This window comes from Thamnophis elegans, chromosome 3 (genome assembly GCF_009769535.1).
Source record: "Thamnophis elegans isolate rThaEle1 chromosome 3, rThaEle1.pri, whole genome shotgun sequence".
Taxonomy (NCBI): domain Eukaryota; kingdom Metazoa; phylum Chordata; class Lepidosauria; order Squamata; family Colubridae; genus Thamnophis; species Thamnophis elegans.
Window position 1 is genome coordinate 38,594,035 of NC_045543.1, and position 18,334 is coordinate 38,612,368.

The following is an 18,334-nucleotide window of genomic DNA, read 5'->3' on the forward strand; positions in this document are numbered from 1 at the left end:
AGTTTAGGTGCAAGTTGTTCCTGAAATAGGATGTATTTTTCAGCCACATCTATCATAGTGATAGAGAAGTAAGGAAAATATTAGAGAAAGGAAGTGCTGCGCATTATCTTGAGAAAGTTGGAATATAAATTTGATAAATAACCCTTGACTGTTTGGATCTGAAGTTCAGTGAAGTGTTCATCCTTTCTAATATGGATGATGACTCTTCTATCCTCCAACTCATCATTTATTTTAAATGAGAGTCTTTATACTCATCCTTTATACCATTCTGTCCTTTAGAAAACAGATGTCTGTCTTGCAGAGCTTATAATAGTGTGTATTAAAGAAATAGCAAGAAAAGTCATAAGTAAATTATTCATTATTTGCGAGGAACAAACTATTTTTCTTCTTTTTTACCTTAGCAGAGGTGCCTATGATCAATTCTAGTTTCAGGTGTAATCAGAGAAAAATAAGGAATTGAAGCTTAGTATCTCATACCTAAAGCTAGAATTGGTCAGAGGCACCTATTAAGTGCCAAACAAATCCGGAGATCCAGATGGCTAAGGGAAATTAGAGGATATAAGAGTAGGAGGAATTCAACGTGGACTGGGCTTAGATCTCTTGTGGGCATGAAGGAACTCATGACGAATGATGCATTTGACCCCTCCCTTGGGGTCAACCTGATCATGTCCTATATCACTTTTGTTAAGGTGGGTCTTGAGGAGAAATTGTTTCTTCTGCTTTCTCTGCTATGTTTTGTATAGTGGTCAACTTTGCTTATTAACTGATTTCATTTTTTTCAACTATAGGGTGCCTCCTCCAGGTGAATATTTTTCAGCTTATTACAGAGCAATTTCCTCAAAATGACTTTTCTTCTTCACAACAGCCAATTACAGCCAATCATATAAAGAAAAAGAAAAGGCAAGTATCCATTTGTTTAAACTTACAAAGTTTAAGAACAGCAGACTCATAGAACAAGTCAAAGATGCAGATGAAAAAGCCAAGTGTAAAATATTATTTTAGAAGTATGAAGAAGTCTAATATGAAAATGTACTATGACTCATATTTAGAATTTTGAATATTTTCCTTTATTCTGATTTTCTCTTGATTAAAATAAAAGTTCCATACCAGTTATTCTCTATGTTTGGAGTTTGGTGTAGTCATGTGACATTGCATCTTATGAATGAATCTCTTAACACCAAAGTTCCATTTTCAACCAGATCTCCATCTGACGAACTTCCACCCATTCTGTTTCTCTAACTTTTTAATGAAAGTAGTATTAGATTCATAACTCTGGTTTTCTAGTCTGGTCTACCTTGAAGGGCCAACACATTGCAGGTGCTTTACAGTAGAACTGAGAATGAAAATGGAGGAGCGACCCATTATAGGAAACACTTTGTCCATTCGAGAAAAATCATTATAATTAGTGTCCTAATTCTGCAGTTTGTGTTTCTTTCTCCCTATAACATCTCTAGAGCTGCACCTTTCTGCTCTTCTCTTTTCAGACTTTATGCACAGTTTTATTTTGAAGATGTGAAAGTTCTTCATATTCCTGAAAAGAGAGACAAAAAAGGTCATCCTATCTATCAACAGACAACCTGTGATGTTAAAGACTGTGGAAGTTCAACAACTGATCTGAGACCCTCAGTAAGGAAAGCTAAAAGGAAAGGAGAGGAAATAGAAGAACCAAATACCAGGGAACCAGAACATTTCAGGAACAGTACTGAAAAGATCACCTGTGTATCTCGTCTGTTTTTGCTGATTCAAAAGGAAGGACTTGCATGGCGCAACTACCTCCATAGTTCAGAAAGCATATCTGAAAATGGGCAGACAATGCAACTCTGCTTTCAGGTCACAGTTTTATGGATAGGCAAACCTAAGCTATGCCACAGTCTTGAAGAAAGTGAAGAACAGGAGGAGCTCAAGATTATTGATTTTGAAGACACCAGCAAAGCCCAGCAGAAAGTAAGGGTAAAGCAAAGTGGAGAAATGGCACATGATTGCATTGATTGAGAATGTTGCATTTCTGTTGTTCTTCCATAATCATAATTGTGTAATGTGTAGTTATCATCAGTTCATGAGATCCAGAACAAACTGAATGACATCAATTCATGCTTTTTCTTTTATACTTATTAATTAGCTCAAGATCAGACTATCTTCAGTCAGATCTATTAATCTGCTCTTGCTCTTAGTTCCGGAAATGTATAATAGTTTACCTTCTTTATCATTTTTTTAATTATCTGTTTTAAGTCATATATTGTGGTTGTCCTTAAATGGACCCATGGACATTGTTCTTTGCTGCTTGTCATAGTTTCACAAAAGGTATTTTAGTTGCCTTTGTTGTGCCCATACAGCATTCCCTACAAATAGTAAAGATAGTCCCAATCAGTTTTGGCACAATTTGGCCGCTATAACACAAGCCCAGTTTTACCCCCAAGACTATACATGCTGTTCTACGCAAGCTAGGAACTCTAGAACTTAATCTTGCCAAACAGCATACTTTGGCTTATATCACCACCAACACTCTTATGGTAAAATTTGGGTTTCTTTTGTTCTGAACTTCTCAAATTATTCTTCAGGTATTGTTACTGTTTCTGAAGAACTCTCTGCACTGGTTCCCATTTCTACATGTTGACCATTTGTACCAGCTCATTCTACCTCAGTGCACGGTAAGACTAAAAGAAACTACAATTTATTGTTGGACTTTTGCTGATTTATTCAGAAAGAATAAAAATCAGTGATTGGGCCTTCTAGTCCAATTTTTTGTCTTACAAATTTCAAGATTCCTTGTAGTGGAGGTGTCTGAATACTGTTTGATTCTATAGTAAGTCACAGTTCACTATGTTTTTTCAGGATTTGGATATTTTTGATAAAAAGTGCTCCTCATTGGCTCCAGGAAACAAATCAAACATGAGCTGTTCCTTTTTTCTGCCCTTCCCCGATGGGGCCTATGTGCATCATGTGAGACAAATTTCTCAGGTAAGTTAATTTGTTACTTCTGAATTTCTACCAGTCGTTTCTATTATGATTTGGGAAGGAAATGAACTAAAAGGCTAATACATAGAGTCCTATGAGTGAGTAGAAGTGAACAATTGTAATGACAGTACAGTAGGTTCACGATGTGAAGGGGCAGAGCAGTGAATGAATATATTTATTTTTTCTTTTTCAGCCCATGTCAGACATGTTAAAAAGGGAACAAAAAATGTTCTCCATTGCAGAAATACTCAATTTGAGGTAAAATGTATTTTCTTTTTCTTTACTGAGAGATTTACTGTGGAAATTGTAATTATGGTCTTTAAGGAAATGAAATGGCATACAGGTATCCATTGCTCTACTTTTTAAAAAATCATATTCTTCTGGTCTGCATTGTTATCTTGGCTAACAATACAATATAAATTAATTTTGAAGCACATGGTAGAAAAGAGTTGGAGAGGCATATCCAGGCTGCTTGTTCACACTAAACCTAGTTTGCTTTAAAGCAAATTTTTTCTTTCTTTTTGAGTGCATAAAATCATAATTTAAGATTTAGCTATCATTTACAGCTAGGACATAATGTGATTCTTGTGTATTCTGACAGACAAATGAAGTCTTTGCAAAGACTACAACTGAAACACTCAGCTAAAAATAAGCAAACCCAAATTAAGTGCTAGCCTACTCCCAGCCACTTTCCCTTTCTTTTTATTGTTTCGGCTGGAAGGAGAGAAGACTCTTTGAATGCGTGCATACATGCACATGTTTTCATGTGAGTGTGATCTGTGTATAGGAGAGAATATGCACCCAGAGAAGAATCAGTTCACTAAATGGGTTTTCTTATTTTACAGGGAATTAATTTTTCCCTGTGTTTTTTGCACTATAAGAGGCACTGGACCATAAGATGCACATTAGCTTTAGAGGAGGAAAAGAAGAAGAAAAAAATCTGGCTTTGCCTCCCAGCATCCATCCGGTATTCATCTGGCTAGCATCCTAGTCAGCTTCAGCATGTTATCACAGCCCCAGCACGTGGCTTGTCAGGGCTCCGCTCCGTTGCACCCACCACCGGTCAACAGAGCTGAGCTGCTGCTAGCAGGAAATATTAGAGCCTTTGCTACTGAGCAGCTGATTGGCAGTTGGATCAGCTCCTGCTGCCGCCGATCGCCACTGATTGCTGCTGCCGCTTATGGCCACCACTGCCATTCAGCAGCAACAAATGGCAAAGACAAGAATGGCGAGCAGCGGCCAGTGAGTGGTGGCAGCGGGAGGCCGATCCAATTGCCAATCAGCTGCTTGGTAGTGAAGGCTCCAGCATTCCACTGTGGTGGTGGCAGTTCAGCTCAGTTGACCAGTGGTGTTGAGCCACCTCAAACAACTGATTGGTGGTATTCTGGGAGGCCGATCCAACCGCCAATTGGCAGCGAAGGCTCCAGTGTTCCCCAGTGGTGGCGAATCGCAGTGGTGACACCAACCCTCTCCCCCTGCCACAATATTTGCTTTATGAGATGCACAGACATTTTCCACTTTTTTTGGGGGGGGGGGAGTGTGTCTTAGTGCAAAAAATATGGTAGTTTTTAAGTTACTATTTCTTGGGTCCTGTCTTGGTGTGTGGCTTCTAACGCATATATAAGCATACATATACATATGACATACAAAATATATTGGATAAGGAAATAGTATCTCCAGGATGGGTTTCCATTTAAGTAGGCATTTCATCTGCATTTACTATGGCTTTCTTTACAGGAGGCTTGAGTTTGTGCTCCTTTCAGGGGAAAAAAACTGTTTCTGTTTAGAATCTTCAAAGTTCCAGATAGTTTTGCTAACAGTATTTAAAAATCTACTTTTTTAATGAACATGTCTAATTATTGAGGCTGTTTTCGGAGGCTGTGTTGTGTCTGGTAACAATTGAGTTCTGCTTGCTGGGAAGAGAGTAGGCATTTTCACTGTGTATTTCTGGATTTTGCCATTGGCTGCTGAGGGATCTCTTACTAATGAGTTGATTCCAGAAATTGCTGCAGCTCTTCCTTTTAAAACATAGTTTTGCAATAGAAATGATGAAAATGATTTTAAATGTACGGGCACAATTCAAAGTGATGATGATCCTGATTGCTTAATGTTAACTTACTGGAAGACTATAGAATGAACTTAGTTTTAAGAACTTTAGGAGAACGCTTTCTCTCTGTTCCATGACTATCAAGTAAACATTTGGCAGGCAAAGTCATTTTTCTTCAGATAGTGTTAGTATTTAAGAAGCCAAAATTTAGCACTTCTAGAGTGAATGAATGAGATTGGCAGCAAATTTAAATTTAAATAATTGATATATTAACTGTATCTGTTCTTTTTTCAGTGTTTAAAACACTGAATGTAGACAGTACCTTGAAAAATCTTTTAAATTTGTTGTTGAGCTGAATTTTAATTTAGAAGATGCTTGTATCTTACTGATTTTATTTGTTATTTTTAATCTAGGGTTAGTGTTTTTAATCTAGAGTTATGTTTAAAACTATAGTTTAAACTGACCAGATTACCTTAATCTCTGTTTTGGATGAAAAGCAGGAAATGTGGTAAATTAAATGTTCCCTCATCAGCTCCAAAGGTTCCCTGGTCTCTTTTTCTGGGGAAATAAGGGAAAGAACTTTGTGTGACTCTCATTCTGGAAAGAAGACAGAAACAGATGCCTGTGCTCAGAAAAAAGGTAACTATTTGGAAAATGTATAAGCATTTATAAGCATTGCTGAGACAACATGCGTACATTAGTCAGACTATTCAGAATATATTAGTGAGAATTATTCTGCAAGAGGAAAAATGAATTTTCTATAACCTAGAGCTAAAATGGCGTTAGGATCAACCTGAGAGCAAACTGTCTTCTACCTATTTAGGTGGCCTCTTGCCATGGAATTATACTGTGAAACTGAGCACAGCACCTGCACATGATTCTTCAATTCTTCTGGATATCTATATTCAAGCCGCTTTTGTGCCATATCTTTGGGGTTTGTTGCCTGGAGCTAGGATTTTGTTTCGGGATCTACAGTGCAAACTTTCCAGGTACGCCTTGAGCCCAGAGGTACTGAAGCATCATGTTATTATTCATCGTATATCATGGCATTATTGATATCTGCTTGCCTGTGCTAATGCAGGTAGTTTTCAACGTACAATCATTTGTTCAGCAACTGTTCAAAATGATACCAGTGATGAACAAGGGAGTATATAAAGCAAATTTATAGGATTTGCTTCACTGCTATTAGTGAAAAGGCTTTGGTCTTTGATGACTGTCATGCTGCAGTTTTTACTAATGTCTTGTATTGGCTACCATTTGGGATATCCACAGAATAGAAAATGTGTTTTGTTTCACGCACAAAATATACTTTGACTTAGAAATCTAGTTAAGATAAAAAGCAAAGAGACAGTCTGGAGAGGTCTTACAGGATGAATCAAGCAAGACTAATGCATCCCATCTTTTTCTCCCTTCCTTTCATAGTCTTTGCTCTAGTCTGTCCAAACCTATCAGCACTCCTTCCTTCCTCCTGCCTATCTTCTCTTGGCTGCCATCATTCTCTCATTCAAGTGTGGTGTGCCTGATCTTCTCACTTGCTCCCCTTGCCAGTCTTCTCAGCCCATTGCTTCTCCATAACTGCCATACTTCTTCAAGTGCAGTGTACCAAAATGCCATGCCACAGCTCCTTTCTCTGTCCTTCTCAGTGACACTTTGTTAATATCACTGGAAGTTCCCTGGATTATTGATTACATTACTAACAAGATATGAATGGGCTGCCTGTTACTAAAACTGGTGTTTTCCTTCCTTGAACTGCCAAAACACTGAAGCCACACAGTATTTTCAGGAACCACTGAGCCACACATTTTTAATATGCACCGTTTTCATCAGTTCCTAAAAATAATGCATAACTTCAGCTCTTGGTGGCTCAAGAAAAGACAATGCCACCTGTCATTTTTAATAGGCAGCCTGTTTGTAAGTATGAATTAAAGACAGAGTTAGGGAAGCAAACCTGTTGTTAGCTCAGTACTATTTGTACATTTTTTTTTGCTTCTCCACGACCATTCTCATTAGCTCTTTATCTCATTTAACTGTACTAGTATCCAAAAGCCATCTTTTTTCATTACAGATTTGGAAATATCTATTGTGTTTTTATTGCCTCTAGTGATGTGTGTATTCTGAGTCCCCCACCTCACAATTCTCCAAAGTGAGTATCAACCTCAGGAGTTAACTTGAATTTTTTTTGCCTCTCATCCAACTGTAGAATTTGATGAAAGCTCCTTTTTCTTTTTTATTTGCAGACATATGGATTCAGCTGCTAAGTTTTCAATAGGTTATTTATTCAATATACCACTTCATCCTCTTAACCTGGGCCAAGCACAAGTCACTTGCCATTTGACATGTATCTTATCTTTATCCATGCAATGGTTCTGTGATCTCTGCAACATCTCCACAGAGGTATCTAGTCAGTCATATTTGAATGTGGGAATCCCTAAGCTCCTTTCTTTGTGTCATAATTGCTGTATTGTTTTATTATTTTGTATGAAATAACACATGGTCATTCAAACTTCACACCTGTAATCTGAAATAACAGTGCCATATAAATTTTTATACTAACATGATAACTAGCACGATTTTATCAACATATTTTCTCCCTTCCCAGGGAAGGCCCAACGAATGTAACAATTCGTGCTCGTCACATACAGGAATGATTAAAGCTACAGCTAAGTAAGTGCTTAGAAAAAATGTATACATTTATCTAGGAAAAAAGCACCTCAACTGATCATAAAAAGAACATTATCTATAACTGCTAATAATACATTTTTATTGTACCTATATGAATAGCATACAGGGAAAAGCAATAATGCATGTTAAAATTATATAATATAGAATGTTGAATAGTTTGCTCATTTTGTCCATAGAAGTACGTATTTAATTCTCAAGTCTGACAATTTTTTGCTGAATTAAAATTATTTTTTGATCAAATATATTTAAAATCAAAATGAGTACAGGGTAATCCTCAACTTTATCATAAGTCACGATGGTTATAAAAAAAGGCTGCCATGTAAAGCAACATCTGTGGCTGTAAATTGAACCCATTGTTTACAATCGGAGGATTTTGCTGAAAATTAGAAGTAAATGCTGGGTTTTAGCAAAATCTTCACAAAACATTCACATGCTTGCAAGGGACTCTAAACAGCCATAAATGCAAGTTGTGCGCCCAATGTGGTCACATGACTGGGGGAGGGCTGGCTATTGCAACTGAGCCATAAGTAGCTGGGGGAGGGGCATCTATCATAATTTTGAATAGTTGCTAAGTATCCAATTGTAAGTCAAGGACTACCTGCAACTGAAATTATTATTTTATGACATACAGAATAGAATTACAGATATCCATTATTCTGAATGAGAATGTGATATATTTATTTCAAACCCCACATTATCACAGAATCCTAGTAGAAGATGGAACAAGTGAGGTTATGGTATTTTGCAAAAATCAACAGGTGCAACAAGTGTTGGGTTTGAGCCCCAAGGAATGGGAGGTCATACAAAATCATATTCGGATTAAGGGAAGTATCAGCATTCAACATAATGAAATTAGCACAGGAGCTAGGGTAAGTGGCTTATATTGAATTAAGAAATTTGCCAATTACTTGAATTAGGAATTTTACCCAATGATTTTGAGTGTAGATCAAGGCTAATTTATCTGATTTTGACAGGTACTGGAAGAGCAAGATCTGCTCACACAGTATTTGAGAAACTTATGCAGAAGTCCAGTTGTCTGTCGATCCATAGTGTTGGCCTTCAGAATGGATAGAAAATCTTTTAAGACAGGTATGTTGCCGAATTTTTCGAAGTATAAGATGCACCAAGATTTTGAAGAGGCAAATTTTTTAAAAAAGTTTTTGCACTCTGCAGACCTTCCAAAAACAGCCCGTTTTTTGAGAAAATTGGCCTGTTTTTTGCCAATAAAAAGGGCATGCATAGCCTTTAGGAGGCTTGTAGAGTGCTCCTGAGGGCGGGGGGGGGGGGGGGAAATGAGCCAAAAAAGGCCCATTTTTCACTCATTCTTGCCCTCCCCAGCCCCCAGGAGCACTCTGGAGCCTCCTAAAGGCTATGCACCGCCATTTTTACAAAGGTGGCAGGGTTTTGGGAGGCTAAAAATGCTATATTCAGCGTATAAGACGCACCTGAATTTTCACCGAGGGAAAAAGGTGCGTCTTATACTCTGAAAAATATGGTATATGCCTTCAACCTCACACAACACTTTCAGTGCTAAAGAAACTAATTTTAAAAAAATTGATGGCAGCTATTCAACTTACTATTCCTGTGATATGTTGCTTTGCTATAATCAATACAGAAATTACTTGTTAACAATATAGTGATCCTGATGCCTCACTATAGTCCTTAACTTACTGCTTACAAATCCCACAAGCTTCAAAATAGATGAATAAAACACCCAAGGAAGATGCTAAATTTACTTCAGTATGTCAGATGTTCCATACTTAAAGCAGATATCAGTTTAATAAACACCTGCTAGCAATTAAATTGAGAGGTTTAAAGGAAAAATTCTAGGAACTGAGAGGCTGATCTGTATTACAAAATAGCTCAAGAAAATTGTTCTTATATTAATTGGAACATCAGCAGTTAGAGATGGAGAATATTGATCACTGTGTTTTGAGTTTTATGGAGTTGAAATCTAATCTGATGAAGGGCAGAAGGCTGATTTATGCAAATGGGGACCAATAGTATATTGTAAAAAATACTGTATGCTTCTGTTCAGATGTGGGCAAACAGATTTCCTGATTTTTCTTAAAAATATATTTTAATAAAGGCAATGATAAATGGAATTCTATTGCACATCTTCTTAATTGGGCAAGCATAAATACGAGGGAGATGGGCTGTTAAGAAATATGAAATATAAATATGCCAACTACTGCACTTGATTGTTCCTCAACTTGTACTGATTTCCTTGTAACAGTAATGACTCATGTTTTAAAAATGAAAAGGATCTCTATCATAGCTTCTCTGCACCCTTCTCCCTAAATTAGAAAAGACATACCCAGGAACTGGCTGAGATATACAGTGTGTTGGTGTTATTTTTAGTGTGAAAGAGATGGATTATAAAGTTCTCTATTTTTTAATAGGGTCAGGAGAATTGAGGAGGTTTTTCTGTAATGAATTAGAGTTCTTAAGTCGAATGAGGAATCGACCAAATTTGGTATGTCTTAATATCCAGGAAACAATCTGAAGAACAGGAGGAGGAGAAAGTCTAATTACTCTGGAGGAATTTTGTAATTCCAATTTGTGTATGTATTCCAGATTTTGATATATTATCATTCATAAGCCCAAATGTGAAGAGTATTGTTGCAAACATTAAAATGTGAAAATATTTTTATATAAAAAAATCAATCTCATTTTTTTTGCTCCTTTCATTCTTTTCAGTAAAATACAAATCAGTGTTGTCTTATAACTAAAGATTTTGTTATTTTAACATTTGATTAAAGGATATTTGGTTGCCATGATTTTATTCTTTCTGTACTGAGAAAAGTGCATCTTAATATAAAACAATGACTACTTTTTGCACATACTAGAATTTAGGAAAGGTATAACAGATGATGAAGCAAGAGATAGATAATTTTCCATTCATCATTTCACATCTGCTTACACCAAATAAGCATTTATTCCAATTCCCTTTGCAGTAATGTTTTCCTAATGTGCTATTTTTTGCACTACATTTATTAATAAAATCCCCCAGGACAGCCAGGAATCCATCTAGGGGTTATTACATCCCAGTTCACAGAAATTAGGACCAAATACAGCCTAATTTGTATGGTAGTTTCTTGAGGCCATCACTATAGAATGAACTTTCAAGAAGAAAAAAAGCTTTTATTCTAGAGAAGGGAATTAGAAAAATGCTGGCCCTAATAACTCAATAAAAAAGCATTTCCAAGAGTCCCGCAGATTCCAATTCCAAGGAATATAGACTAACAATATCCTAAAGCTTGAGAGTAGACACTTCTGAGTATTTAGAAGCATCTATTTAAACATATATATAACCCTGAATCTCAATATCTATTATTTCCAATCAGCTTTAAGATAATAGTTGAATATTGTTTGTTGACGTGATTAAGTAACATAGGAAGAGTTTAAGTTTACTCATTTTTATATTACTAAATTCTGTAATGTCTTATTGACCCAAAGCACCTGTTAAAAGGCTAGAAACGTCTACTCTATGATAGGCAAGAATAGTATATTATCAACATAATTTTATTCTTTAAGATTTGAACAAATATACACAAAGCCATAGATACAATCCATTCTTCTCATCATTTCCTCTTTTGGAACCATTGAGTTTGTAATATTATGACATGACATGAACATCATTTTTCTAACACTGACACAAAGAGAAATTTTTATTTTTATCCAAAAATAAATTGCAGTGAGGGAAATACAGAACAAAGCAGTATAATACACTGTATGTAAAGTTATAGTAGTTAATCAGTTTCCTAGGCATAGAATGCTACAACATAATAAGGATTTCAGCAAAAGAAGCAAAACTGCTTTGTGCTAATTAAATATCATTTTCTTCAAACACAGCATAAATGAAATTAGCTTTCTGAATATAGAACTCAAAAGAATTGAAAATGCAGTTATTAAATTTGATTAGCATTGCCTAAGTGAGTAAAAATCACGTTTCTAAAAGGTTCAAACTATATTGAGTGACCCACCAGAAACAGAAGGGCCATCACCTCTATAGTTAAAGTAGTCAGGAAGAGGAAATATTACTTGATTATAGTATTTAGCAACCTTGTTTCCACTTTTCATTGTATCATATTTATAATCATACTTCATATTATAATAATTTACAAATGTGCAAGGAAACAGAATTCCAGAGAGGATTCACACAAATTTTGCAGTAATGTCACAATGACATTAGGAAGTTAAATCAAGAAAACCTTTTAAGATTATCTTTCACATTATTTAAATTGTAATTATGTATGAGCATCAAGGCCTGCTGTTAACATGCTATAAGAAAGCACTAGACATAATGGTCTTTACAAGGAGTGATGAGAGAAAGGATTAGCAGCTTTTTAATAATTAAAACTTGGGATCTTAACATTCTCTTCTTCAGCAAATTTAAAAACTTTTATACAACTGTTACATGGTTTTTCATTTTTATAAGTTTATAGTGTTACATTTGCTCAAATACTGTTCTAAATAGCAAACATTGCCAGAAATAAAAGAAGGGTTGATCTTTTCTGGTCCATAATTTCCAAGCATAAAAAGCATAGAAAAATAATTTAACAAGTTGCATGTACATTCAAAAGGCATACATTTCCTCAAATAATAATGGCTGAGATAGACTGCTATTGGGAATCATTTTTGCCCATCAGTTCTAATTCTGAAGATTTTTCAGCACATTAAGAAGAATGGGGAAGAGCTTTTGCACCAAAATAGTGATCTATAATTCTGATCAACCCTATTGATTATAGACACAACAGCAGCATTAAAGAATAAGCAAAACTACCTTTGAAGCATCATGCATGACCACATGCAGTAGAAAACTGATTTAACTGCCTTTTTCCTCCCTGAATAAATCTATACTTTGACAACCTTAATCCTCTTCCAAAAAGAGAAACAGTTGAAGGGTTAAATTTGGTGAGAAGACTTCAAGCCTTACTGGCGCCTAAGCAAAATCTGCTTTACTTTTGCACAAAGACACACGCAACAATCAAACTAAATTGGAATGTTTTTCCAGTTATAAGTAATCTTCTTCACAATGTATATCTTCATCTTCTAGAAAAAGAGAAGATTGAAATGAGAAACACTGAAATGGGAATTTCTAGTCCTCCAAACTGCGGAATGCGTTCTGCATATCTTCAAACAGCTGGGCATAGTCTGCTTTGATCTTTGCTTCTCCATCTTTTATTGGGTCCTGAAATTCAACAGAGCAAAACTGGATAATCACTCAAAAGGTTTAGAAAAAGCAATATGTCAGAAGATGTCATCAATATCTTAACATTGCAGAATTCCTCCTAATGGTTCAGAGGGAACTGGTCCTTTGATTTGCCTGATGAGATCCACCTGTTCCTTGTAGTAAAACAAAATAGAACACATACCCCCGACTGATAAATACTGCATCATGCACCAGGAGTTACTATTTTCTCTTTCATTTCTGCTACAATAGTAACATCAAATAGCAATCTGCATGTGTACTAAGTTTCATATTCAAAAAGAAATTGGAATTGTGAAATGCTCCATCCATAAGAGACCAAAGCCATCCACTTTGTTTTATCAGCAGCTCAAGTTATAGAAAAGCAGGTGTTCTACAATTCTTGCTAAATCACATTATAAGATTGGAACTTCTTAGACTTACCTCTTGCTTCCTATTAATATATCAATGTGATTATCCCTAACACAGTCTTGAAATCAGTCACCTCACTGCTGGAATTGGGTATGTCTAGTCTAGTGAAAAGAAGGACTAGGAGTGACATGATAAGAGTGTTCCAATATTTGAGGAGCTGTCACAAAGACTAGGGGGGCAACTTATTCTCCAAAGCACCTGAAGGCAGGACAAGAAGCAATGGATAGAAACTAATCAAGGAGAGAAGCCACCTAGAACTAGAATCTGGAAGGAGAAATTTCCTGACAGAACAATTAACCAGTGGAACAGCTTGCCTTCAGAAGTTGTGAATGCTCCAACACTGGAAATTTTTAAGAAGAGACCTATACCATTTATTTGAAATGGTATAGAGCTTCCTACCTGAGCAGGGGATTGGATTAGAAGACCTCCAAGGTCCCTTCCAATTGTTATTCTGTTTTTAGTAGGTGCTGTATCTGCACTAATGCCCATGCCAAAGCACTTGTTTTGATTGTACTGAACAGAAACCATAGCCGTAGACAGTAACTTTCTGCATTTGTTCAAATACAAATACACAAAAAGGGAATCAGAAACAAACCACCCACTTTCCTAGCACTGTTTTGTTTTGTTTGCAATTTATATACTTACTAAAGGTAGTTCTCAACTTACAACTGTTTGCTTATTGATGGTTTGAATTAATGATGGCTCATATGTATGACTAGTTGCAGTGTCCCACGATCGTATGATCACAATCTGAAACATCTTTTGTCGGTTTCCAGCAAAATACATTGTTGGTTAAGCTGGATACACAAGACCACATAACTCAACTTATAGACATGATAAAAGGATCTTAAAATCGGATCCAGTCAAATGATGACTCAACTTACAGTCACAACGACTTAACAATGAAAATTATGATGCCAATTGTGGTCATACATTGAGAACCCCTTGTATATATTGTTTTATTATAATCCTAATGCAAAGTACATACCTTGAATTTCATAGAGGTAAGTCGGTAGAGGATTTCACTCATGTTCTCTTTGATAATGGACCATGTAATTTTATTGTCACTTTGGGCAGTAGTCTCAACTGCTCGCCGTGCCATATCATAAAATGCAATCATGTTGGATAGCACCCCCACAGTCTTATAAAATGGGCAGAACCTAGTGAAAATAGAAGCAAAATTTATCTTTCTCAGAATTAAGGAACTTTTTAATGGCTAAATTGTATAAACAGGTTAGCAAATATTTATATTTGATGATTAATATTTATGGAAGAACTGACAGATGCAAAGCAGTTGGCTATAGAATTCCGCTTTCTATAATGGACAATGCATATACGGAAACGGAAGGTAAAGTAAAGGATTTTTCCTATGGGCTGAATAAGCAACTTCCATAGTTGTTGTTTTTTTAATCATGGTATCTTTAGTCCAGCAATTACACAAATCTGAATAGCACATCCAGCCTAACCTCAGCTCTTGCCTTTTTCCTTTTACATTTTTTTTCTTTTCATGATGGCAGGCAAGAGCAGAGTTGAAATCCTCTGTGAAACAGCTGGAAAAGGTACGTGTACATGTGGGTCGGAGGGAGGGGAAGGAATTCAAACTTCATCCTCCTGGTGCAACTTTGTGTGTGTGTGTTTGTTTGAGAGAGAGTTTGTTTGAGTGAAGAGAGGGAAGGGGGTAGGAGAGGCAGGGAGGGCAGCCCGCCAGCTTAGGCGAGCGAAAGAGACTTTCTTTCGCTGCCTCTGTGCCCGCGGCAGCCCGCCAGCTCAGACGGGAGAAAGACTTTCTTTTGCCCGCCTGTGTCCGCGGCAGCCAGCCAGCTCAGGTGGGCGAAAGAGACTTTCTTTCACCCGCCTGTGCCCATGGCAGAGCTCAGGCAGGCTGCTGTGAGCACAGGCGGGCAAAAGAAAGTGCTTTAGTCAGTGGGGTGTCGGGGGAGAGGACTGCCTCACCAGCCATTAACCTCACCGCACATCACTGTTCTGTATATATGAGCCTACCATTAATAGAACCTATTCCCTTTGTGGATTGGTGATGTTATACGACCAGCTGCAAAGTGATAGGTGATGTTTGTCCTTTGTTAATAAACACACCAGTAACTTGACACTAATGTTATTAAGAACAATGTAAGAAAAAGATAACTAGCATGTGAAAACTCTTAATGATCAGAAGGAGCATAGAGAGATGCTTTCTTTGTGACTGAAAGTCCTCTGATAGAAAATGTCATCTAGGTAGAATGTCATCTATGGTTCCTTCAGCTTAAAGCAGAATGTGCATCAGCTCCTCAAGCAAGATTGTGAACAGGGTTGGGCAGCCCTGCAAAAAGGGCACCGCTCATCAAAATCTTTTAAGTCAACAATAAACTAATAATAATATTACTTTTGTTTTAATCCATTAACTCAGTGGTTCCCAAACTTGGCAACTTTAAGACTTGTGGACTTCAACTCCCAGAATTCTCCAGCCAGCTGGCTGGAGAATTCTGGGAGTTGAAGTCCATAAGTCTTAAAGTTGCCAAGTTTGGGAACCACTGCATTAACTGTAACCTTTTAAATAATATATATTAATCCCCATCACCTCACATCTCATTTTATTCCTAGGTTTAATGTAAATTTAAAAATATAGCAAATAGAAGACAAATCCCACAGTCACTTCCATGGATATCTTCCCCTCTGAATTTAATTCTGAAGTTTACCAGTTAACTACCACCACAAAGAGAAGTTCCAACAGTTTGTTAATTAATCTGTTTGAAAGACTACTTGCTATGTGTCAATTGAAACAGCTCCAATTTGCAGTCATAAGCAAGAGGAAGAGAAAATAGGGTGCTCTGAAAAAGCAAAATAAAATGCTGCAACCAAACTGCACAACAAAGCAAGAAGTGAGAATGGAGAGAAGGTGGCAAAATGTTAGCTGCTTTAAAATTCTCCTAACATCTGAAAAATTGATATACCGCATATCTCCTAGACAGAATTGAACATGCCAAAATATTTCATATATAGAATATGTTTGAACACAAAAGTGTTCAGACATATTCTATATCTGTTTTCCCTAGAAAATAGCTTCTATGGAAAGTTGGGAGAATATTGTAGAGTATCCATTAACAAGAGTAAAGAGTTTGAAAATATGAATATAGCACAAAAACAGGATAGAATTACTTACAGACAGCTTCTTATCTCGGAAAGGGGGGTACTACAATTAAAATCTTTAGAGGTATTAAAAGAGGAGAAGGTAGTTCAAACATGGTTCCAGTATGGGTAATTACAGACTAGGTGGAAAATAGATCAAAAAATTGGTTTTATCCAAGTTGAGGATAACTTGTTTAAACAAATAAGAGATCAAAGCTTAATGCATATAAAGAGGATATATAATGTATTAATACAGATGGATTCGGAAACAGAATTAGTTAAAGATTGTATGATAAAATGGGCTCAAAATATTGAGGAACCAATAATGTTGGATACATGGGAAAGAATCTGGGTAAGAAATGTGAAATTTACACAAGCTCAAAATCTGAGAGAAAATTTTTACAAGATGTTCTATAGATGGCATTTAGATCCTAAAAAGTTGGCTTCTATGTATCCGAATGTACAGCCTAAATGTTGGAGGTGTGGTTCTCTCGATGCTACATATTATCATATATGGTGGACCTGCCAAAAGGTTAAGGCATTCTGGATAAAAATATGGTGGGTCATGCAAAATATTTTTAAAAGAAGGATAAAGTTTATTCCTCAGTTATTTTTACTAGGTATATGTACAGACTTTACAGTGGTAGAGACTAATTTGATTCTGCACCTGATAACTGCAGCAAGACTGTTGGTGGCGCAATATTGGAAGAAGGAAGACTTGCCTACAATCCAAGAATGGACATTGAAAGTTACAAACTTAGCCGAGATGGCTAAAATATCGGCATATCTTAAAGATCATTCAAATGAGAGATATAAACGAGACTGGAAAAAATGGATTGACTATATACAAAATAAATACGGGACCAAGAAATTCCAGTTAGCCTATGCTTAAGTTCAGAAATGATTTAAACTGTTAAAAGTTAGTTCAGTAAGAAGAAGCTAAGGTCAATGTAGAATGTCATTAATTTCTTTATTTCTTTTTTCTCAATAGATTTTAGACTGTGTTAGTTAAAAATCCATACCGTGTACGGGTTCTGGGAAGTCGGGGGGGGGAGGAGGATGAGGGGGGTTGGGGGGGGTGGAGGGAGGTTGGGGCACACAAAAAAATGTACTTCAATGTCTTAATGATTGACAAATGATGAAATATTTGTGTGTGTTTTTTTAAAGAAATAAAATAAAATAAATATTTGGGGGGAAAAAAGAGTAAAGAGTTTCAAAGCAACTTTAATAAAGCCAATGAAAAATGTGATATGAAATAAAGGAAGAAATCAAAATTTTAAGTCTCCTTTTGCCAAGATAAAGTTGCCTATTTCATTTCAAATTATCAATCTCTGGGAAATCAAACAAAAACTATGTAACATGGCAGTATAGCCAATCATCCCTGCAAATTGTCAATGCAGAAGATGAAGGAGGTGGATTCTTCATTGTGCAGAAGAAGTTCTACCCAAGCAGTCTCTGCAGACAGAATTTCCCACAGAAAAAATCCAATTTCCCATGGCCATACCTGTCATATGGGGTATAACCATTCTGTTGCAGGAAATCATCTTTAATGAGCTTGGCAACTTCCAGTGTAATTTTGTCTGTTTCTGCCAAAGAAGCCTAAAGTGAGAGAAGAAAAAGTCTTTTAAAAGAGTGATCTGATCCAGATAACTAGCCAATCAAAATTTAAGAATTGGTTATTATAAATACTTCATGGATATCTTCACAGAAAAACATTTACTTAACTTTTTACTTACTTAGACATCTCTTCCAGTTGGCATGAGAAGAAAAGCTGCTCTAATATTAATTCTGAAAATCACTTTTATCAACCATGCTACAGGTAGTCCTCAATTTACAACAGTTCATTTAGTGACCATTTGGCACTGAAAAATATTACTTATGACCATTTTTCACACTTGACTGCT

The 18,334-nt window shown here is 36.3% G+C and overlaps 2 protein-coding genes across 3 annotated transcripts in view; one reads left to right on the top strand and one right to left on the bottom strand.

Annotated features, from left to right (window-relative positions):
• CTC1 (CST telomere replication complex component 1) overlaps positions 1-11,482 on the top strand; it is a 34,588-nt gene extending 23,106 nt beyond the window's left edge. The window contains exons 11-23 of one of the 2 annotated variants that reach the window (XM_032212850.1): positions 789-900; positions 1,485-1,944; positions 2,559-2,648; positions 2,833-2,958; positions 3,149-3,213; positions 5,535-5,641; positions 5,826-5,991; positions 7,068-7,145; positions 7,240-7,396; positions 7,602-7,666; positions 8,388-8,553; positions 8,659-8,773; positions 10,087-11,482. In XM_032212850.1, the coding sequence (XP_032068741.1) occupies positions 789-900; positions 1,485-1,944; positions 2,559-2,648; positions 2,833-2,958; positions 3,149-3,213; positions 5,535-5,641; positions 5,826-5,991; positions 7,068-7,145; positions 7,240-7,396; positions 7,602-7,666; positions 8,388-8,553; positions 8,659-8,773; positions 10,087-10,190 (1,811 nt within the window). In that variant the 3' untranslated portion in view covers positions 10,191-11,482. Of the gene's footprint in view, positions 1-788; positions 901-1,484; positions 1,945-2,558; positions 2,649-2,832; positions 2,959-3,148; positions 3,214-5,534; positions 5,642-5,825; positions 5,992-7,067; positions 7,146-7,239; positions 7,397-7,601; positions 7,667-8,387; positions 8,554-8,658; positions 8,774-10,086 lie in introns of those variants that run through there. The other variant, XM_032212851.1, reaches the window with a different exon arrangement.
• ATP6V1A (ATPase H+ transporting V1 subunit A) overlaps positions 11,323-18,334 on the bottom strand; it is a 32,190-nt gene continuing 25,178 nt past the window's right edge. Inside the window, exons 13-15 of the mRNA XM_032212852.1 lie at positions 17,935-18,029; positions 14,296-14,467; positions 11,323-12,878 (exon numbers count right to left, since the gene is read on the bottom strand). Coding sequence (XP_032068743.1) covers positions 12,786-12,878; positions 14,296-14,467; positions 17,935-18,029 — 360 coding nt within the window. The 3' untranslated portion in view covers positions 11,323-12,785. The remainder of the gene's footprint in view (positions 12,879-14,295; positions 14,468-17,934; positions 18,030-18,334) is intronic.